Source organism: Engraulis encrasicolus, chromosome 6, assembly GCF_034702125.1.
Source record: "Engraulis encrasicolus isolate BLACKSEA-1 chromosome 6, IST_EnEncr_1.0, whole genome shotgun sequence".
NCBI lineage: Eukaryota > Metazoa > Chordata > Actinopteri > Clupeiformes > Engraulidae > Engraulis > Engraulis encrasicolus.
The window spans coordinates 22,459,283-22,482,929 of NC_085862.1; the positions used below are offsets into that span (position 1 = coordinate 22,459,283).

At 41.9% G+C, this 23,647-nt stretch overlaps 2 protein-coding genes across 2 annotated transcripts in view; both read right to left on the reverse strand.

Moving 5' to 3' along the window:
- The window catches only part of rabgap1l (RAB GTPase activating protein 1-like), a 106,477-nt gene extending 86,248 nt beyond the window's left edge, over window positions 1-20,229 (reverse strand). Inside the window, exons 1-12 of the mRNA XM_063200953.1 lie at window positions 20,158-20,229; window positions 14,069-14,251; window positions 13,301-13,466; window positions 10,461-10,665; window positions 9,722-9,896; window positions 9,157-9,317; window positions 7,042-7,152; window positions 6,534-6,600; window positions 3,778-3,880; window positions 2,687-2,853; window positions 2,149-2,275; window positions 269-362 (exon numbers count right to left, since the gene is read on the reverse strand). Coding sequence (XP_063057023.1) covers window positions 269-362; window positions 2,149-2,275; window positions 2,687-2,853; window positions 3,778-3,880; window positions 6,534-6,600; window positions 7,042-7,152; window positions 9,157-9,317; window positions 9,722-9,896; window positions 10,461-10,665; window positions 13,301-13,466; window positions 14,069-14,206 — 1,514 coding nt within the window. The 5' untranslated portion in view covers window positions 14,207-14,251; window positions 20,158-20,229. The remainder of the gene's footprint in view (window positions 1-268; window positions 363-2,148; window positions 2,276-2,686; window positions 2,854-3,777; window positions 3,881-6,533; window positions 6,601-7,041; window positions 7,153-9,156; window positions 9,318-9,721; window positions 9,897-10,460; window positions 10,666-13,300; window positions 13,467-14,068; window positions 14,252-20,157) is intronic.
- A 1,661-nt stretch (window positions 20,230-21,890) lies between these two features.
- fam163ab (family with sequence similarity 163 member Ab) lies at window positions 21,891-23,066 on the reverse strand. The gene is made up of 2 exons (XM_063200116.1): window positions 22,974-23,066; window positions 21,891-22,652 (listed from the first exon to the last, which is right to left on the reverse strand). Exons 1-2 carry the CDS (start codon window positions 23,064-23,066, stop codon window positions 22,260-22,262), a joined length of 486 nt encoding a protein of 161 aa, XP_063056186.1. The 3' UTR covers window positions 21,891-22,259.
- Window positions 23,067-23,647: the final 581 nt, after the last annotated feature.

Sequence of the window (23,647 nt, forward strand, 5' to 3'; positions counted from 1 at the left end):
TCTGTATCGTTTGCAAGACTAAGTCTAGAAGCTGATACCATAATTACCATTTGGGCACCCTCACGGTGAATTATTTAATAGATTTTTCTTTTTTTCAACCCCCTTTGACATGTGCAGCCTTAAAAAAATGGCTGTGCACATTAAGCATTGCCTCAGCTCCAGTTGATTCAACGGTCAGCAGATTTCTTTTTAATTTGGCAGACTAAGCAGGCAGAACTGCTTTGGCTTTCCTGTGAGGTGGAGAGGCAGAGACTGCCGGATCACTCACCATCTGTTGAGAATACTGCCCCAAGATTCCAGAATCTTCTCAGGGCAATCTTTGGAAACATCACCAGTGCCACTGGAGATCTCACTGTCACTCTCTGAAAAAAAAAGAGAGAGAAGGATGTAATGATGCAATGTAGTACCTGAGATGTACAAGCCAAGGCATGAAAACTCCCAAATAGGTAGCTCCAACACACTTCAAACAAAACAAAACAAGGAAAGCAGTACAGTATCAGGAAAGAAAACCGTATCAACCAAATAACTGGTAAATACAAAGAAACAAAAAAACAAAAACAGCAGTATCAGGAAAGAAAACCGTATCAACCAAATTACTGGTAAATGTCACCTTCAAATAAATAATATCTCTTCAACATTAACATAAGCATATGGCTGTCTGGATTCTGAATTGCCTAGATCGTAGTGGAGTTTAGGGATACAGATTATCGATTAATTCATTAATCATTAGTTGATAGCCATATCGATCGAATTACGATTAATTGATAAGCGACGTTTTTCCCCCGAAATCTAAAAAAAAAAACGTACTAAATGAAAAAATAAAAAATTGAGATAAAATGCCACATTTAAATTAATTCTATTTCAATTCTTTAATCCAAAAGGTGATTTAAATATTCCCACTATTTACACCCCTCTTCACACACACTCTTCGCATGCCCATTTCACATGGGTCTCTTGTCAGTTGAATTGTTGATTAATTGCGATGAATGTTTTTTAATCGATTAAAGCAGTGATTCTCAAAGTGTGGTCCGGGGACCACTGGTGGTCCGCGACAGAGCTCAGGTGGTCCTCAAAGGGATTTCTAGCCAGCAGAAGGCTAGCATTTGTAACATACTTACAACGCCAAACATGCCTCTAGTCATATTTTCACCACAATAAGACAGGGTTGTAAAATGGGAATAAAAAGTAAGTGATCTGCATCAATATTAAGTGTCGAAATAGCACCCGTCAACTCTCAATTCAGTTGACAGGTGGTCCCTGAACAGTTTTGGGGGGACATAGTGGTCCTCGGTCTGAAAAAGTTTGAGAATCACTGGATTAAAGCATTGATCGATTAAAGTCGATTAATCGATTAATCGTTTGCATCCCTAGCTGAGTTGCAAGCAACTAGATTTTGGGTTTTTTTTTGCTTGCAGCTGCAAAGCCTGATGATGGTGAATAATGTGTTTTTAGCGGACATTAGGTCAGGCTGACCAGGTCAAACGGCAAATGCAGAATGACATCTTAACTACAGCTGTAGGCCCTTAGTCTTCTTCCATTTCTTTGTGCATTTCTTCAATTTCTCCGCAATTTCATTTCAGCAATTGGTCAAAAAAAAGCACAGTTTTTAAAAAAAGATTTTAAGCATTAGGGGAGCTACATTCACCACTACGAATTCAATTAAAATGTAGTGGAAGAAGACAGAAAAACCAGAAGGGAGAAGATTCAAAACCAGACCCCCCTTTGTCGTGGGATTATTATAGTATTTCCATTTATTATTGTGTATTTCCATTTTTGTACAATTCCTTGCACATACTTCCCTTCCCTTCGTCTTTGTACTTGGCAGTTTGATGCCCTTATCCTTGTACCTACAGTAGTTTCGTATTACAAGCAACTGTGACAAAAGTCTTGGGCTGCAAATCATTGTAGTTCATTTCGTTCTTTCCTCTGACCTCCAACATCATGCCTCCACATTGGCATGAGCGAGAGGACGAGCGTGAGAGCAAGAAATTATGACTTCTGATTCATGTATTTGCAAGATAAAGGTAAATAGGTAGATAAGATAAAGGTAAAAATGTCTCTCCAGATGGTGTGTGCTTGGCGTCCCAAGGCTGTGTGTAAGGACAGGAGGAAGTAGACTAGTTTGCAGCCTTGATGTTTCAAACAAACCTTCTTCTGGCTCTTCTTCTTCAGTGGGGGACTGCAGTCGTCCCCGTCCACCATTGGTCCTCTCAGAGTGCCGCTGCAGGCTCACCACCTCAAACATGGCATCTCCCTGGCTGCCCCTGGCTCCACCCTGCAAATGGAAGAAATTCTAATAAAATTCTGAAAGTCTAATTCTTCAAGCATTCATGACTATGCTTAGTTCAGGACTTGGAGTGTATGCCATCAAGATTCAGAACCCAATGAAGAAGGAGCAGGTCTCGAGTGAGATGATGGGAAGGAGGAAGGAAAAAAGAGAGTAGAAGGATTAGCTGTAGCATGATGTGGCCAACTGCAATTGGCCACACTGAGGTGGAGTCAGTAGTGGATATGTGTGCTGCTTCTGTTTTTGGAAAGGGTCATTACATTGAACATTTCAGAAGGCCCTGTTTGACCATCTCAGAAAATTCCATGATGTTAACACGCCTACTCTATAGTTTTGTCATTAAAAATGTATTTCCATTATATTTTCCATTGCTGCTGGAGCTTTGTATGAGAACTTTACCTGCTTAAGCTTGAGGTAAAAGGTCTCAGTGAAGGTCTTGCGGCTGAAATACCAAAAGCGCTCATTGGACGGATAGACGCGCACCAGGGCCTCCATTAGGAAGCGCACAGGCTCCACCACCTCAGTCACCACCAGGTCCACGGCAACCGTCATGAAGACTTGTTTGTCTGCGGGAAGAAAGGGAAGGAGACAGCAGCTTGTGTTTAAAATGCAAAGCATTAACCCCCAGCTGGCAGACCATCACTCCCCACTCCTGCATCTAAATAGCCCCGTCTTAGTGTGTGATGAACGGCTTACAACACGCTAAAACCACACCCACCCCCTTTTTCCATTGGCATTTCTTTTAGTTAGAATCTGCAGCATGACATTGAAGCCATTTTCTGCTAGGCCCAATCTGGGACATAAAAGAGTCAACAATAGAAATGAATGTGAAGAACACATGTGAAGGACACAAAACCTCTGCCACATCACACAAACGCAGCTACTATATGGAGTACATTTTCATCCAGGAAGCCTCTTCTGTGTTTTTATGAGCTGAAGGATGGAAGAAGGGTGAGGGGCGATGGGAGAGGCATAACCACCAAACTGTGAAGCAGAGGAATAACCCATTTCACACCGAGGGAGTTTTATTATTTCAATTAATCGAGAACAGGCAGAGCAAACTCCAGGCCCGACTATACGATCGCTAAAAATAGAATCCCATCAGTATGGTCTGGGATAAAACCTTTTTTTGGAAAGGGGGTTGTATACAGACAATACTTTCTCCTCAGGACATCAGTGCCGCGGCGCTCTTGCTAGAACAAAGAGGAAATGCAAAGCCTATTGGAAAGCCTTATGTGTTTGACTTATTTTCTTGAAAATATAAATGCTGAAAACTCTGACACATTACTAGGACCAATCAGCCAGGGATACAGGAAGCAGACCCCTGACTCGTGATTTCAGGCAAAATCCCACAGATCTTTCAGCCCTGATGAACACTCATCCAAATCATCATAACCAAAAACGAACAAGCAAGGGTCTTGTCATCTGACCTGCCAAATTCCTTATAACGGGACAGTACTGTATTAAAACCAACAGCACCAGTAGCTTACCCTTGGGAGTGTCTTCGTTGAGCGCCTGGAAAGCAGGGTTGTTGGGGTCCCACGTGCCTGCGATCACATAGGCTTTTCCATCAGCACTCTTCCCCATAGACTCCTGAAGTCACACAGTCACAAACCATTAACATGACCTATAATGGACTTCCGGATTGGACATGGCGTGAGCGGTCAGGAAATTTAGTGGCTCCCTAACTTTCGTTATTTTTACTCTTTGTTTACCCCCATAACTTCTATTATTTTCGTCTACCATAGTGCAGTTATTGTTCTTCAACATGACCCATAATGAATAATAATCATAATCAGACCCTAACGAACAGGTAATACCAGATGTTTCAGTGTCCTTGAGTGTTTTGAAAGGCGCTTTTAAATAAAATGTATTATTATTATTTTATTTTTTTATTATTATTATTTTTTATTTTACCTTATGTTTTAATCTTAATTTTTTTAAATGTTCTTTGACTCTAATTTATTTCCTTCTTTCTTCCCTGTTTCCTTTCTTTTTGCATTTGTTCATTTTGTGAAGCACACCGAGTTGCACCTGTGTGTGAAATGCGCTATACAAATAAACTTGCCTTGCCTTGCCTCTTATCTTTATGGACTATATGGCACTTTTAACTTCTGAGTCCAGGTTGCCCATCACAGTAAACTCATTTTTGTGTGAATATTATAACATAAAAATCAGAAATAGACCCATAATCAGCTACTGGTTTCTGACATGTCAGAAATTAATTGTGATCATTGAGAAGACTGACTGCAGTGCCAACAGATATACTACAATATATCCCTGAAACGTGGTGTGTATGTTGGGGGGGAGGGGTATTATGGTTTTGCTCTGACTGCCGTTGCATACACCGCCTCCAACGCAGATATTTTGTGTTAACGGGATAACATTTGAACCTTTGAACGGGTACATGGATTTGCACCAAACCTTACATGCCTCTATAACAGGTTCTGATTAAATGTTTCTAAATCAAATGAACCGATTCAATTTTGGAGCTTCATGATGGCCAATAGGGATGCACCGATACCGATACTGGTATCGGCTCCCGATACTGCTCATTATACTCGTACTCGTACTCGTCAAGCACTTGCCGATACCAGCTATGAGTACTACTATTACTCAAAACAATGCAAAAATTTGTCATGTTCTGTGGACTTGAAATCAGCATGGAAAAAAGTGCCACCTCTTACATTTACTAACATTTAAATCTGCATGGAAATGGACAATAAAAATATCACAGGTGGAAAAAAAACAAGGCCATGCATTTATTTTCATTGTATTTTGGTGGTAAAAGGTATCGGTATCGGTACTCGGTATCGGCAAGTACACACATTAATGTACTCGTACTTGTATCGGTTTTCAAAAAAGTGGTATCGGTGCATCCCTAATGGCCAACTTTGAAGATGGCCGGATTTTAACTCCACCATCACCACCAATGACTTTTCTCCATAGACTCCTGCAACCACAAACATCAATACCGTCACTTTCATCACCACCATCATCTTATACTAATATAAATTGAATTTCTGTGTAACCATCATGTCTGAGAAAAGAAATCAAAGTCATTTAGTCATAAACTGGTGAAAGCGATTAAGGCACTGAGCATCCCCATCTAGACACTAGCCCATTACAGCCCTGTACAGATACACTCATTAGTTAGCCCCACCAAGACAAGAAATTCCTGGAAAACAAATAAGCAATGTGTAGGTTCTCAAAACGGCCCATCTCTGAATTTCAAACAAGGGGCTCTGGAGGCAAACTGGGCAGATGCAGAAGGAAATCTGTCACTAAAGAAAAAAGCCAAAACGTATATCAGTACCATGGACTACGTATACGTGCAAAGCATAGTCAAGCTATTGCCATTAATCAGACTAAGAACTGGAGTTCTCTAGAAATCCAAGTATACATGTGCTGTAATAATTGAATTATTGGATGATGTATGTCAAACTCCAGGGTGCAGACCCATTTTATTTGCAGATTTTTAATACGATATGTAGGCTACTAGCTAAGCAAAATGAATTTAAACATTAGCCTGCCAAAAAGAACACCACAGTTCGCAAGTTACCGCCAGAATTTTTTTATCTTTGGCAAGCAGTTGTACCGAATTAATCACATTGCCTCAGCAATGGCAGATCACTACAACTGCTAACTAGCAATAAACACAATTTGAGGCAAATGAGCTGACAATACTGTGCAAAGCAAGCAGCAAAATGATCAGAGGTGCCAATTTCTCTCCCCTCCCTGCCTTCATTTCCATTCATGCAGTCAGCTTAAAAAAACGCACGAGTCCATACACCCACTATGTCTATATCCCTCTCCTTTCATTCAAAATCATCAGGCACCCTGAACTATTATCAAAGATGTTTCTGGGAATAAATAAGTCTTTTGTCAGTCACAACTCATAAACACTCTTAAAGTAACTCATAGAAGGGAGAGTGGGTCCAGAGAGAGGAGTGGCTAGCCAATAGTCCAGCTAAGATGTATACATGCATTCATAGCTCAACTAAGAATTGCATTATCTGGCAAGCATAGTCAGATTTCACAACCTCAAGTTTAGTTCAATTTCAGCTCGACTAAGGTTTACACATGACTTTTAGAAGTCTGACTTGAGTCAATATTTTGCATATCTTTAAGTGCATGTATACCCACTGATCGAGGGCTTCTGTCAAGGTTACAGAGACTAAAATAAAAGTTTCCAGAAAGGACAACAGAGCGGGCTGGAGGGAGGATTGCAGCAACTGTGGCTCACCATGTCCAAGAGATGCATGTCATTGTTTCGCACCTTCTGTCCTGGGCTTAATAGCATGCCAAAACACCTGTACAAGACACACGCACACGCACACGCGCACGCGCACGCGCACGCGCACACGCACACACACACACACATTATAACCACCTGTAAATCAATATGATGCATTTCATACTAACACTTTCGCAGCAATATGCAGTATTCTTCTATTTGACACAGCAATCTCTTATTTTTCAGACAGAATCATTAGATATCCTGAATGATATCCATCTCAAGTGGAATAACCAATAGGAACATTGGTTTCATTCAGAGAACATGTGCCACCATGTGGTTGATTACAGTAGTGCAACTTGGGGATCTAAAAGTCATGGCAAGTGCATATACACTGTATTGACTGTTGACAGAAGATAACACCAGCAAGTTACATATAAAGTGCTACAGCCTTTTTGTCACATTTGGTGTGTGTGCGCACACAGATTCATCCCTTTATTTTCAGCTCAGCACTCACCTCTCAATCACCAATTCCTTATTATTCATCTGTTGGACAGTGACCACCACTTTCTTCTGCAAGCTCTGCCTCAGTTTGAAGTAGTATTTATCCCGGTCCTTTGGCACTGGGCTGAGCACGGAGGGAAAGAAAAGACACATTCATTTGTAAACGCACTCCTCACAGTACACACACACAGACACAGGCAACACGCACACGCAGGCAACGCACACACAGGCAACACACATGCACGCGCACGCGCACACACGCACGCGCACACGCGCAAACACACGCTCTCTCTCTGATATGATCAATGAAAAAATGGGGAAAAACCCTCTGGGACAAAAGCGTGTGGGCTTTGGTGTACTGATGAGAAATGATGTCAACCTGAAATAAGTTGAAAACACATGAAAAGACTATTGACGTGTCTACTGTATTTAAAGACAGCTGAAGACGAGGGCGGTCCTTGGGGCAACTGCTAGGGACGGCACCTGGGAGGGGGAGGGCCCATTGTTGAAACTCTGCCCCCAAATACATAGCATAAATCTTCCAATGGGGCACCTAAGTCTCCACCCCTTCCGGGCGGCTCATGGGGCTGGGAAACGCAACAACTTTTGACTGGACAGTAATGGACTGATCAAAGCTATTTTCCGATCCACCTTGCGGATCCCTGTCGATCACACATATGCCGTGCCTCAGAATTAATAACAACCAATGGTGTGCTTGTTGACTTCACTTGGCAAGCGATTTTTGAGTTGTGTGCGTGCAAAAATATGTAATTATTTGGACTACACAACAGACGTTGCATGTCCGACGTGCAGTCACTTAAGCTGCGGTGCAGCGGTAGGGTTGGCTGTGCCTTGGTTCAAGTCAAACATGCGAGGCGCACGTGTAGTCTCTAACACAGTTTTGCACAAACGCTAAAATAACGTTTCTTGAGTGTCAAAAATGAGTGGCTTTACGACGCAAATCCAAACCTTTCAAATCCACTGTCATCATATGTAAAATCCGGAGCACATGCCAAACGGGATGAGGATTTAGCTTGACTCGCTCCATTTACTCTCATTCAACATTTTGAGAGCTCCAGCCCCACGAATCGGAAGTCGAAGGGCGTGACTTAGGTGCCCCATTCCTGCTATTACCTTGTTTTTCCATGCAATTACCACATCATTGCAATAACATGGCACTAACTTTTTAACCTTTTTTGAAGGGCTTTGGAGTCTTTTGTGTTTTGTATTGCTGATAGAATAGTCGAAAGTATAACAGGAAGAGAATGGTAGAGTGAGATGGGGCAGGGCTAGCTAAGGACCCAGGCCGGACTCGAACCTGGGTCGCCATGGGATGCAAGCCCAAATGTGTGGGGCTTAGCACAGCACCCCGTTGTATAAACAGTTTTAAATGATTTTCCACCAATTATGTGTTTTTTTTTATTTCTTTTTAAATCAAACATCGGGGGTGAGGCAGCGGTGGGGGCGCCAGTGATTGTAGGCGCATAAGTCATTGTAGGATCAACACTGGCCAAAGAAACTGTGAAGATAAGTTTTTTTTAGACATTTTAAGATGTGTATATTTTAGTGGCTTTTGACAGGATAGAACAGTGTGAAGTGGTGACGGGAAGTAATTAGGACAGAGAGATGGGGGAGGATCAGGAAATTACCTCTGGCCGGAATAGAACCCTGGTCCCCGGCAAACCAGTCATAGCCCAACCGAGCCACAGCCGGGGCAAGACTAGTTTTGGAAAGCAGTGAAATATCTTCAAAACTAAACTATACTCAACTGTAACAACTGTGAGCAAATCCAAGCCAATCAGTATATTTTGTTTCCACAAATTTACATTCTAATGTCATTCATGACCTTTTGGTTATGCAGTGGCACCACAGCCGTTAGGCAGCGAGCAGGTTGCAAAATTACCTGAATCTAGCATTGGGCTGGGAGTGGACATGCCAATGGATCAGAACATATTTGTATTGTATTGACCAATTTCACAGTTGGGGCTAAGCGACATAACTTCAAATTAAAGTTGACAATTTGACAAGACAAAATCGTGTGAAACAGCAGTACTGAATGAAACAAGTACCGTGCTCTTTGTGATAATAGTGACTAGATTGATTCCTTTTTTTCGGAGTGTGGGCCTACCTAAAGTTTCCTTTTCCATCGTCCTCCCGCACTTCCATGGAGACGGTGAAGGTGTAGACGTCTCCATCTGGTGACATGGGCAGAGCAGAGTCCCTCACGTCTGACACCGCTTTGGAAGAACGCTTGAAGGCCGTGGAGAAACTGTAGAGGATGCGGCTCACCTGCAAGAGGCATAAGGAGCAGGAGCAGACAAAGAGGATAAAAACTACCTATTTGATGGGTGAAATATGGCCAGTGGTGTAGTCTCTACGTTGAACGCGGGAATACGGAGTACACCCACTTCTAAATTCCAGGGATTTCAGTATACCCACTTAAAATTGATTGATCCATTGTTTTGAATAGCACAAATGTTTACAGCATACTCACTTCAAAAAATGCTCAAATATACAGTATACCCACCACGAAAAAGTAGACTACACCACTGAATATGGCTGATACAGTAACTGAACCATGACTAAAGATAAAACAAAAAATTAAACAGAGAAACTCTGCTAAAGATAAGGTGAAATAAAAATGAAATGAAACCAAATAAAATGTAATAAAATAACCAAACAGAGAGACTCACCGCCTCCTTGATGTGGCAGGAGAAGATGTGAATCTGGAAGTCCTCAGAGCTACGGTAGCTCTCTGTGAAGGAGAAGCAGTCGGCCTCCAGGGTGCCGTCTTTCCCCCGGGCGCAGAACAGCACCTTGTAGATGGGGAAGGACGCAATCTCTGTGCCCGACGCCTGGTCCACAATCCTACCACACCAATAGATTAGATTAGATTACCGTTGTTGTACTCAAAGGTAGAATGTGCAGCTAAGAGATCTCTTCTCATACAATATGCAGCATAACATATTTGAGGCGTTAAAAATGTTACCCCATAGGAGGGGAAGGGCCTTTTTTTCTGTTGGAAAGAATCACTGGCATTGTTGTAGGATGTAATAAGGACCTACACATCTACTACTGTACTTACACTTCAGCTCAAAGTGGTTTAACAGTTTGGAAAGAAAACAAAAGAGAGCAACTGTGTATCTTAATGGCAGTAAAGGAAAGGAAGTTAATTGGGTTGTTGTTGAGAGTTCCTGTTGCTGTCCCTGTAGAGTGCTAGGGTGAGGCCAAACTGTTTAGCCTGGCTTTCGCAACTCTCTCTCTCTAAATATTTCCAATGAATCATACCAATACAGAAGAAGCTGTGTACAGTTAAAGGAAAATTCCAGCAAATTTCAACATGCTCACATTACCCTTGTTTTGTCAGTATTCATTGCATTTTTTTAAAGTGTAAGTCAGTGTAGTGAATGCTGGTGTTGATATACAGCTCACCTCACACAGCCCTCAGTCACGTTGGGCACATGGAGGATGACTGGGATGGGGATGGCGCTCTCGGCTCTCATGGTGGCCATGGCTTTCTGGGCCTCTGACTCACTGCGTGGAGCCTTCACCCAAGTGCAGCCCAGGTAGGACAGCTTGCTGAACTGCACACTGTCCTCCTCTGGGCCAGAGCTGTCTGTTGAACCTACACTGCCATCTAGCGGGCAGCGGGGTGAAGGACATGTTAGGTCAAATCACAAGGCATGCCCTGCAGGACAAACTAGTTTCTACCATCCTTTACCATGGCCTCTGGCCTTTTGCCTCTTGTCTCAGACTTTCCCGCCTACGTGAAGAAAACAATACAGTTTTGCTGCCTTCACCCAGCAGCTTTTGGGGTGTTTCCCCCCATTCAACATTCCCATTGCAAATGAGAGAATGACCTTTTTGTTTTTGCAAGCTATTGAATCGTGTCAGATCATGAGGCCAGGAGCCATAGGAAAGGATGTGAAGAAGACATTTGACTTGCACCCGATGGTGTCTGAACATACATTTGTAGATAAATCCTAAATAAGTCTTCCAACACGCTACATGTCTTTCACCTACACTGCATGACATTCATAATCAAAAACTTAAAAAACATTGAAGTCTTACCTTTCACACAAAAAGCACCCTGCAGTCAGCACCCTGACTTGCCTACCAGCTAATGTAACTGCCAATATTCAACATACATTTCGAAAAAGCTAAAGTGAAAACATGCAAAAAGTTCCAGTGTGTGAAATGTTACAAAAAAAAATGATAATCTTTACAGGGTTCCCACTCTAATTCAGCTATAAAATTCCATGATTTTCCATGACTTTCCAGACCCAAAAAAAAAAACAAATTTCCATGACCACTTCCGGAAAAAGAAAATACGTTAAAATGTTTTAAAAAGTGTAAAAACTGAAGATTATCTTCACCGCCGAGCCACCGCCAGACTTAAGTGGGCTCATTGCATTCTAGAATGTTGCACATTACAGCACGAAACCAAACTGTCTCTGGTGAAGCGTTATAGGTAGTGGTGGGCCGTTATCGGCGTTAACGTGCTGCGACAATGTGAGACTCTTATCGCGCGATAAAGAAAATATCGCACGTTAATCTATACTCAAAATATGGGTTTGGAGTTTGGGTATGCACGTCACCATAGCGCTTGATTGACCGACGCTTTCAGACTGCGCTCCAGTCGCTTCTCCTCTCCACCTGTTGCTATCAGCAGACCTAAATATGAACAGGGTTTGCATGCTGAAAACATTAATCACTCTGCCGTGGTAGGTGTTGTTTGAGTGTTTTTTTCATAAATGGTCGACTAAAGAGACGTTATTGTTTGAGGTGAAGCATAGGGAGACATTGTGTGAGTAGCCTACCAGCCCGACATAGCCTACATTTCCTCACGCATTGCATGGAACACATAAACATTGCATGGACCACATGAACAACTTCCAGAAATCTTGCCTGTGCCATAATTGCAAAACATTCCGTGTGATATGCATTTTGAAGATTGTCAAACTGAAACTGTCAATATCTACTCTCGCTGAATGTTTGTGTAATTGTGTAGCGATCACGCATTTGCGACTATTGAGATACAACAGACGGTAATAATAAACCTCGCGGTTGCCGCGCTTGAGGTTTTTTTTTTTTTGCAAACTGAATTAATTTCAAGTTGTTACTTCTCGAGAATTCTAACTCTGAGAACAACTATCCGGTCCCCAAAGGCCAGTGCTGTAGGTTCTAGAAATCCTGCCTGGAGCTGTGGGCTGCTGTGCGCAGAGCTCCTCCCTCTCTTAAAGGAGCGGCTGCTCTTTTTAACAGTCAGTGGCAGATTCTCTCTCTCTCTCTCTCTCTCTCTCTCTCTCTCTCTCTCTCTCTCTCTCTCTCTCCTGTCTCTCTCTCTCTCTCTCTCTCTCTCTCTCTCTCTCTCTCTCTCTCTCTCTCTCTCTCTCTCTCTCTCTCTCTCTCACTCTCTCTCTCTCTCTCTCTCTCTCTCTCTCTCTCTCTCTCTCTGCCCATTAGAAATGCTGAATTGTTGAGGTCATTTTGTTTAAATAGCCTAATTGTTTGATAGATTTATCTGTAGGGTCTATTCGCCTATACAACTTATAGCGCTGTTCATTCTGAAATTTCAGTATCTTATAACTGTAAATGCTTCCTAACATATTTGACACACTTTACAAATATTGCAGTGATTTGTTTCATCACCAAGTATCAACATGACCATTTTTTCAAGATGAGATGCATTTTGGAAAAAAGAGATGAGCTCTGATCTAATGTGCCATCTTTCTTAAGAAACCCCAAGGTTTTTTTTTCGGCATTGTTTCGCTAGCGTGCCTATTCTGAATGAGCCATTTTGATATAGATTAATCTAGATTAATCTAGATTAATTTCATAATTACAGTGAGATTAATCTAGATTAAAAAAATTAATCTATGCCCACCCCTAGTTATAGTATAACCAGTAAGAAACAATGTTATGCACGAAACAAAAAAGCTTTTGCTTCTACACAAATGTTAAGCAAATTTCATGATATTCCATGACTGTGCATGCAAAATGGCAAAATTCCATGACTTGAAAAACTTTCATGAAATTCCATGATATTCCAGAAATTCCATGACCCGTGGGAACCCTGTCTGTAACACGTGTTCACAAATGTGGACATCCATAAATACTGTATTTACCACAACCATCAATTTCAAATTCTATCATTTTCAATCACTCACCACATGGGTAATGTACTGCCACTTCTAGGCCAAACAGAGAATAAACATTGGACCTTTAAGTAAATAACAATTAAAAAAAAGCTAAAGCACATTATTTAATACCTGTAGGGTCAAGGGCCAGATTGGGGGGTTTCTTCTGTGAGGCTGACGCAACTGGTGTTGGAGGGTCTTCTGCATGTTCATCCTGCTTTGTGCTGTCCTGCGACACGTCATCATCCAAAACCTCCTCCATGGCCTTCTGCAGCTGTTCACTCCCATTCCAGGACATCTGGGGAGAAATTCCAGAAATCAGGTTTCAATCACTTACCGAAATACGCCAACACTAAGTAGTGTTACCTTATTGGTTAACATGCATTGAAATGTCGAAAACCTAAAATGTTTGTAGTCTCTGCATACTGGACTTTTTGTAAGAAGACCAGAGGTGTGCAGTATGCCTTGAACAAAGTCACTTTAACTTGTGTGGAAAAAAAATTAAATTTACTGGCTATAGTGTTTGCCTGCGCATATTCATTCAAGCTTGGTCATATAAAGGCGGGACTGAATGCTCGGCAAACCAGCTTGGACAAAAATATGAAACCTGATAAAAAAAAACCCTTCTGCATTCTGCTTGAAGCAGCGAGTTAACTGCCTCACAGACATGTGGACTGCACACGCAATTCACGTCAACTAGACGAGTGCCAATCAGAGCAGATTCAAAAAGTCAATACCACAACATTTCCCAAATGCAACGCGAGAAATATGTGCATAAGATTTCAGATTTTAATTATTATTTTTTTTAAATCTTCAAAATACCATTCCAGTATTTCCAACACAAGTCTCTTGTGTTTGTGTGTGTGTCTGTTTGTTTATGCATGAATGCATATCTTTCACCTTGAGCCTTGGCTTGCCCTCTGAACTGGACGGTGAGCCACCAGCTGAAGGCGGCACAAGCACAAACTCTTCACTGGTGACAGTGGAGACGGATTCAGTGGAGCCACTCACTCTGCCCAGGGACGAGCGATCATCCATGGTCCCTCTCCGATGGCCCAGGCTCACACCTCTTCACAGGGCCTCCTGTGCAGGAGAAACAAGAGCAATCAGAGATGGCAACCTACTATGCTTGCCGACTCCACATGCACGTGATAGATGTGTAGAGACAACCCAAAACATTGTAGGAGGGAGACAGACAGACCGGCAGGCAGGCAGGCAGATAGTCATTGCAATACCTAGTCCTGTCCATCCTCTCACAGCTCTAAATGACAACTTGGAATAAGGTGGTAATGGTTATACTCTATTTTAAAAGGGACACTGTGTGAGATTTTTTAGTTGTTTATTTCCAGAATTCATGCTGCCCATTCACTAATGTTACCTTTTTCATGAATACTTACCACCACCATCACATTTTAAGTATTCATTATGACTGGAAAAATTGCACTTTTCATGAAAAGGGGGATCTTCTCCATGGTCTGTACTTGGGCCATACTAGAAAATATTAGTTCATTACTTCGTAAACTTTCATGAAAAGATCAAATTTGGCAATAGGCAGCTCAGTTTCAATGAGCAGCATAGCTGCAGTACCTTTTTTGACCATTTCCTGCACGGTGTACCTTTAAGGACAAGACTCACCCATGATGTTTTTGGTCATTTGGTGATATCCATGAAAAACCATTTGCACAGGCAAGTAAATGCAGGCACAAAATATGTTATTCTTAATGTACTATTTAATGCATTTACTTGTCCGTACGAATGCCGTTTCAAGGCTTCTGAAAGAGTGAAAATCAAGTAACTTGCAGACAACAGCATTAAATAATATAAAACTCAGATTCCCTTTAACCACATCACATAATATCACTAGAGATGTACTTCACCAGAACACCAAACAAGGAACATCTGGAAATGGGGAAACAACGGAAGAAAATAACTTTCGGCCACCAGTCAAAACCCTAACGGCCGAGGAGGCTATGCACCTGCTCCACGTGACACATACAGTAGCTGCAGAGATAACGAAACTCACACCAACGTTTGACTTTCATTTCTCTTTACCAGTCTAAAACAGTCATCAACATTCAGATCATTTGCCAACAACATTTTTTGCAGTGCACTGCAGTGTTAACAGAATAATGCTTTCAACTGACTTTACAGACAGCTGTCTTCCATAACATTATACTGTACATTGTTGTGCAACAGAGTAAAAACTGCACTGACCAGCAGATCATGGGCTTCCTCTGACTGCATGGCAGGCCAGGCCTATAGGTCAGGGCCAAGTTATGGGAGTCTGAAAAAACTCACATCTCTTCCTTCCTTTTCAGTTGAGTATGCACATTATGAATCAGAAGGCAGAAGTGTATGCAGCCAGGGGGGCCGACCGCAATATGATAGCCACAGACAATCTGGTGGACATTTTTCTTTAAGCAGGTAATTTGCAAGCATGTCAGGATTCCATACACTGTATGTTAATTTTGCAGAGAATGCCCTCACTAAAAGTGCAAGAAAAACACAGGCCTACAGACTTGCCATATTGTAGGCAAGTTAAGTAAGTATCAAAACAAACATGGTTTCAGGCAGTAAGCAACATCTCTCTGTTGATAGTGAAGTCTTGGAGCTTAAAAGTGCATATTATGAGTAGACATCAATCACAATTTCTCCTTCACCAGATAATGCTTTCAGCTGGAAGAGGTTCCCATTTGCGACACAGCAAAAGGTAAAAGCCATGGGTTACAAGGTATGCAACATCTTCACAGAGACCTTCAACACTTCGCCTTCCTGAGGAAGTGGTCATTGCTTTGTCCCTTCCTGTAAAGGCTCAGTCACATCAGAGATGTAAGTTACGTATGTGTGGCTCATACACGCCTGAGACAAAATGTCAAAATTATTTTAGTGTGAAAACAAAAGCATAAAACATTTTGTTTCTTTGGCCCGATAGTGGCATTATGTCAGACAGACAAATGTGCTTTTTGAGTCGTCGTATTGAGTTTGAGCCACTGAATGCGTTTTGTGTGTTTATGCACTAAGGAAAACGCGCTTAACATAAATGAAATAGAAAAATGGCCTCAGTCTATTGCCTGATTAGGAGATGTGCATATTATTGTATTATTATACATGTCCTGACAATTATGCATGCATCATTAACTTCCACTTTTTTGTGAGAAATTCAAATACATCCTCATAGTGGTGGGTGATATCGTATGTGACACAAATTTAGCCAACGGTAGAGATTTTGGGTCATACTGGCATACCCATGAGGGGTTATTAGCTCACAACAACCGTGAGAAAAAAATATTGGCCTTTCGCCTCAGCAAATTAAAAGCACAATTTCACTCGTACAACGAAACTGATCATTTGAAAGTCTGAACAGAAAAGATTTGAAACTAAAATGGGAATACACTTGTAGCCTGCCATTTCACCTCAGTGTGAATTTGAGAGTCCAATATGAACATGTCTGAATTATGACTGAACTGCTGTACTTATTTGCTTTGTGCTGTAATTCACAAAACATGCCACCCCAGGAACACAGCACAAGAGATTATCATTACTACTACTGCTACTTGAATAACTTACATCAGAAACCCAACTTCTATCTACAAATGGATCAGTGCAGGCCTATCCCTAGAAGTGTGAACAACCAGGTTACATCTGAGCATCTGTGCGTTGCGTAAGAAAAGAAAAAAACCTTTAACCCTGCGATTCAGCAGTTCAGCTGGAGTTGAGTAAACCTTGAAAATATCAGTGTCGGCTAAGCTATAGAAGTAGCCTAGTTTGACAGTATTTAACACGCCAATGGGTCTTTCCAGGTGTAGTCATTGCATTTTGGAAAAGTTCCGCACTGGACCCCCATCAGAATTGTCTAGAAAAAAACTCTATCTAAAAAAATACTGTATCCAACATGTCAGGTCTCTACTGTGTATATCTGTAAACAAAGTCTAAACAAAGCACCTTGGTCCTGTCCTTGGCATCACAGTCTGAGTGACCATGTTCAGTCTACAAAATCTCCATTTGGGGGGGAACCATTTGATGATTCTAGCTGTAATGACTCCTGCTATCCTCTTGTCTTTCACCCCTTGCGAGTTTGTTTGCGCTTGTTTTTGTACGTATAACTTACTGTCATTTGACATACAGTGGGCCACTCCTGCTTGCTTGAGCCTACTGCTTTGTGTCAGCCAGGCTACAGTTTTGCTGAAACTTGCAGTCTGAGTGTGCCAGTTTGCCTCATCAACACAATGGCAATATACTCAGCAGAAGCTAGCCGGCCTCTGACACAGTAATACCCTTCTTCAGCCCGAGCCGCCCTTCAGTGGAGTGACTGGTGAAAGGACCTCCATCCCCTCCTGTACCCGACTGCAATCATGTGATCAAATCACACTCATTAAATTAACCCCCCCTAATGCACATTGGGCACAGCATCCATTAAACATCGAGGCGAGCCATCCGAAGAATGTGTCTTTTCTGTTCTCTATGAATGGCACTAACTCCTTCCACATCAACTGCCATTGTAACATCTTACAACCAACACTAGGCCAGCTTGTTAGATGCCATGCCTTATGTGGGGTGACGTGCTGCACGCACTTTCTGGTGACATTTTACTTAACCTACTGCATCATGGGGTTTTGTGAAGCACCATACATTTATATGTCAACAAAGATGAAATTCACGAGTGACCAAATCAAATTAGTATATAATTAGCTTAATCACATTAATCTGTGACACAGAGACACAGAGAAAGCACATTTGGTCAAATAGTTTTTACTGAATGTCTGCAGAAAATTCGAAAGGCACTTAGCAATGTTGAGGCTACATAGCTTGATTGTTTGAACAATTAAAAAAACACATCAGACAACAAATAAAAAATAAAAAAAACTAGCTGAGCAGTCCCAGCATTATGGACATAACATCTAGACTCACTCAACTGACAACAAATGACCCAGTGCATTTTTCTTATCACCTCAAGGGCACCCCTATATTCGAGAAGTGGTGGGGGGGAAACAATCCCCTTTCCATTATTTTATCTAAGTTGCAATGCATGGGTTTCAGCCAGGCATCACTACAGTGGTTCAAATCCTACCTGTTGAATAGAAATCAAATTTGTGATTATGATGGAGTATTGTCAGAACCTTTGCAAATTTAACTTGTGACCGGTCATTCCGTTGGGCAGAAGCTAAGAGCTTCCAAATGTAGATGCTTGTACCATAGCACCATGCATTTAGATTTTAAGGTAAAAAAAACAAACTTCTTGTGCCAGCGCCTGTAGAGTGCCATTTTGACTATGCCTGTTCAGCATGGTACAGTTTGGCTGTTAGAAAACACCAACTTACTAGCCAATTTAACCCATTGAGTGTGTGTTTGGCTAGTAAGATACTACCAAGCCATTTTGGAACATGGAAATGTTAACTTATTAGCCTAATTTCCTCAGTCCTAACCAACATCTCTGACTGTTAATGTGAACCTGTTCACCAATGAAAAATGGCTATGTGTAATCAGTCAATGGGGTTGGTTGCAGCTCCTGCTTAAGATAATGTCCTGCAGATGGAATCTTTGCCAAACTATGAGTTTGGTGACAGGCACTTGGCCTGGCCTTGTCATGGAACCATTGGGGTTCACCAGCGACCATCTCTGGGTTCACACACTGACATGAATAATACAGGTCAGTGGGTTCACTGCATCGTCAACAAACTCCATTCGACCAGACTTACTCAGTCGTCTTAGCAAGCCCTAAAAAGCCTGTTCAAAAACTATTGAACACTTCTCCGCTGCTTGTCAACATGGAAGGTTCATCTTTGCAATAGAGAGCTCGTGACTGGGCCTTTAGAGAAACAATAGGGTACATAACTGTCTTCAAACTTTAAATAAATGAATCAGTCTCTCTTCGAGGTATAGTGCTCACTAAAACAGACTCAAATATAAATGTCAAACACAGTCAAAACAACAAGCATCAAAAAGTGCTATTTATTAGCACTAATAAACACATAATCAGCTAAGAGTAAAAGACAACCTACATGACCACAGTCAGACTGGTCTGCTACACTATATCCCTGTTGTGGTTCTTGCAAACCAACATGTAGAACTGTGAGTCAGGTTAAAGCCTGCTATTACTTCCAGCTTAAAGAAAGGAAACGGAGGGGCGTCAAAACAAAGTTTTTGTCATACACTGACTGCACGGCCCTGACAATAACATTGAGCATTAGCCTGTTAGCTCGTTAGCTGATGGGTAGAGAAACGTGCGGTTTTAAGCTGGTAAATTAACACTATTGTATTACAATTAAATTGTCCGTCACATTCCACGCCAGACGGTCCTTTATCAATGACATAATACCTCAGTTGATGGGCCTACCTTACTGTCTGGCACAAAACCCATACCTTGAGATACATGTCGGTACACTGGTTTTAGCTAATGTCACATCATTAACAGCACCAACAAGCCCAATTCTTGGGCTTTATCATAAACAACAAAGCAACGGGTGAAACATTAAAATGGTCCAAGGGGACTGCCAAATAATGGGAACTGAAAAGTGTGCCAATAGGAAGAAATGGAGCTGGGTCGCTAGCCAGCTAGGACAGTTCACCCGATAGCTTGGAGGATAGCAATCTCAGCACCACGCACTTCAGAAAACAACAGAAACTTTTGCACTTTCATTACACCTTGCAGAGGCATAGGATAAAACTAACACTGAACAGTACGATACTACGCCAGAACTGTCAGCTAACCAGTTGTTAACCAGACCTATACTTTTGACAGGAAGTCACGTTACGCTAGTTGCTAGCTTGCTACACGTACACTGTGTTGAAAATGATTGGCCATCGCTAAGATTGTTAGCATGCTAGCCAGCTGCTGCAAGTCAAAATACATTCTCATAATTGAGAACATTCAACGCAAACACAAGGACAGAAACGTTACGATACAAAATCTCTGTGACTACACACAAATGATATCCCAATTTTAAAAAACAATAGTAAACAATCGAGTTCTATTCTGTGCCATAACTTACTTGCTTGGAGTTTGGGCGCAGAGTTGACGCTGTCAGCTGAGGAGGACGGCTGGTGGCAGCCAGGCGCGCGGCTGACACATCTTGCATCTGCAACAGCGTTAACGACGTACAGACAGTAGTGACGTCACTTCTCCATCTCCACAGCTTTGACCAAGCCAGGTAAAAAAAATGTTTTAGGCTAACTTTTTTCAGTAAAGTAAATGTATTTGCGCAATGCAAGCAACGGCAAGACTGGAAGGCTAGTTCTGCAGGTCTTAAGTTCAAGATGGGAAAGAATTGACACAGTGATAGTTTTTTTTTTTTTTCAACTTTATTTTTTGCCTTGCTGTTTCAGAGTAAATCTTTTAAAATCACAGTTTAAACAAGAAAGACATTGCAGGAAAATATTCCTCTATAGTTGGCAAGCATATGTGTATTGCCTCAGACTTTGTCATAAAATCATTATTTTATAGAGAAGAGATTAACAAAATAAATACATTATATTTCCAGTGCATCAGAAGTAAATACGCACCAAGGTGTGATATTCAGACAGTATTCTTTTTACACACTTCAACAACAAAGAGGATATGCCTACATACTTAACAACCTGTTCATTCTTTCTCAGATCCCCTAGGTCCATCACACTAAAATATGACCAAACAAGGCCGCATCCAAGATCACAGTCAAACAGACAGACATACAATAAAACAATTCAATACATTTCAACAAAACATCCACAGTTTTGCAACGATATCTTGGCAAATATGAACATATATATTACATATAATTGGGTTGTCTTCCTTCAAAAATTATCTGCCTCCAAACAGGTGCACAGATAGCCTGGCTCTCACACACACCCTTCGTGCTTCGTGCATCTTCGTTAAACTTCGTGAGCTCGCACGAGAGTCTGGAAATCTTAGATGAGCCTGAACGGAATCAGAAATTTCACAGCCTGTCCAATCAGAATCGCAGGGCGGGATCGCGGGACGGGGTATATACAAGTCAGTGGTTGAAGTAGTACGTGATTTTAAAAAAAAGCCATGTGAATTCTCCAATCAGGTTTGAGCTATTTTGAACACACCCACGCCTTTCCAGAGCTAAGGGATTGACAATGTTCCAGATGGTTGATAACAACCATCGCGTGAGAACCGGGTTAGTACACAGACAAGCCATGAGGACAAAATTAGGCTATGTGTATTTCCCAAAAGATGTAAGCTGCTGATAAGACGTGACTTCAGAAGCAAAGAAGACAAGTAGCCTGTAGAATCCAAGATGACAATATAGTTCATACATTTGCAACTATTAGCCTACTCTAAAGTTTTTTTTCTGCATTTGTAATATGTGCATGAAAGTGACTTACAACTACACCTCTTGGGTTCTCCCAATACCTTTACATTGTCCCCTATCAAAAGTATAAGATCAGACTTGCAGGGAGAACGAATTCTGGAAATATTCCTTCACAGACACACTCTTCTCTATGTAAAAATATTGATTATTCTCACTCTTGCCAATTAAACTGTACGTACAAAGTATTTCTTCAAACTGATTCAGTACACATATTTTGGAAATTGGCTCTTTGAAATGAAGGAAAAATACAAAGAAACAAGCATGTGTACATGTCAGACAAATTTGCAGTTAGCCCTCAAAAACCGTTGAAGGAAGTGGACACCTGGTCAATAAGAGATGCCACTGGTTAGTTAATACAATAAACATGTAATAAACAGTTATAAGACTTTTCCTGAAACCACCTGCCCTGTGGTCTGGGTGGATGTATCCCTATACCAACTACATTTGCAGGCTGCCAAACATTTCTGATCAATAGCAATAGCAGGTATAGTTGAATTATGACACGAAACAGAGATAAGGGCACATTTAAGCGCCACGTTAAAGAAAAAAACCTGACCACCTCTGAATCTTGTAAAGAACAGTGTCAGTAGCACAGTGGCCACAGACTTCTCATACAAGACCTCTCCCCAGGACACGTGACCTCCTTTGCCCTTGCTATCCCTGAGGTGTCTGTCAGACTGACTACAGTAGGCCTGTAGAGGGACGAACACACTAGAGGCCAATCTTGGGTCATGGTAGGCCACTCAAAGACAAAAAGGGGCCACTGACTGAATGAATCAGACATCGGTGCTGACTGCTCTCCGGTTGGTGTAGAATTCAGGTGGGCTGGGGGACCTCCTCAGTGGGGCGGCACGCAACTTGGGTAGCGGCAGTGACAGTGAGGGGTTGTCAAAGTGGGTGGGCATGTAGGTGATTCGCTCGCCACCATTGCGCATCTCCTCCGTGGAGCGCACATAGAACGGGGAGCCATAGGGCGAGCAGGAGGGACAGTAGGCCCGCGAGGAGGGCACAGGCTCCGGGGAGAGAGGGAGCGGGAGAGGGGAGTTGGTGGCACTTCCTGCATCCCCCAGGGCCACCGCAGGGGCAACATGGCACTCATTGCAAGTGTCCTGTGACTGGATGACTGAGGCAGCATCGCCTTCAGACTCATTCTTCTTACAGCAGTAATACTAGAGGAAAACAGGAGGCAGACATTAGAAAAGAAGAACTCTGGTGAAGTAAGGACTGCAGTTATATTATGTGTTAAGTGGGAAGAGGTAACAGTGAAGAGGTGCGCAGACAAGCGAAATGGAAATTACTGTAGCTGGTAATGTTGGTTATGCAAGGTTCTTAAATTGAAAGTCATATAAACAGTTATACAAATTAATATCTTAAGCAAACAATTGTCTCATTGGCCAAAGGTTGACTTTTGTTTACCAGCTAATTGTCTCTAATAGGTTGGTTGTCAATTTGCAAGGTTTTGGTCAAGATTATGTAGGTGAGTGCTTTACCTGGAGACGACAGTAACAGAGAACTGCAATGATACTCAGGAGTATCACAGTTGCAAGAATTCCTCCAGTTATGACAACAGTTCCAGCTGTCATCCGACCAGCTCTCCATCAAACTCTATAGAGAGAAGTAAAGGCAAATGTTAATATTCACGTTGCAATTAGTGACATAACATGAAGCCTACTACCGTATGGTGAAGAGTGTGAGGAGTGTCCCACTGTCAAATACACTCTAAAGTAGAGATGCACCGGATCCTGATTTTTAGGATCCTGCCGGATACCGGATCCACTGCTTAAGATCCTGCCGGATCCGGAACCGGGTTAAAACACATAGCCTACTCACACACGTGGGCCCTTTTTATCACGTTGTCTCAAACTATTTTGACTGAAAAGCCTCGGCTGCCGGATCCTGGATCCTGGAACCGGATCCGGATCCTGTGAAAAACCCTATTATCCTGCCGGATCCGGAACCGGATCTTGGATCTGGTGCATCTCTACTCTAAAGTGATGATTACTATTACTAATTTTTTTGGGTGTCCAAAAAATTACACACACACACATAACATCAATGTAAATTAGGCGTTTACTAAAATGAATGCAGCTGTAACAGAATTGACAGACGTCAGTTTGTTGTTTTGTTACAGTCTGTTCCGAAACTGATGTCCAAAGTATACACT

Excerpts from the sequence above, each read along its gene's own strand:
- fam163ab (XM_063200116.1), bottom strand. The coding sequence starts at position 23,066 with ATGACAGCTGGAACTGTTGTCATAACTGGAGGAATTCTTGCAACTGTG. Across the intron at positions 22,653-22,973 it reads TCTGTTACTGTCGTCTCCAG|TATTACTGCTGTAAGAAGAA; the intron begins GTAAAGCACTCA and ends GTTTTCCTCTAG.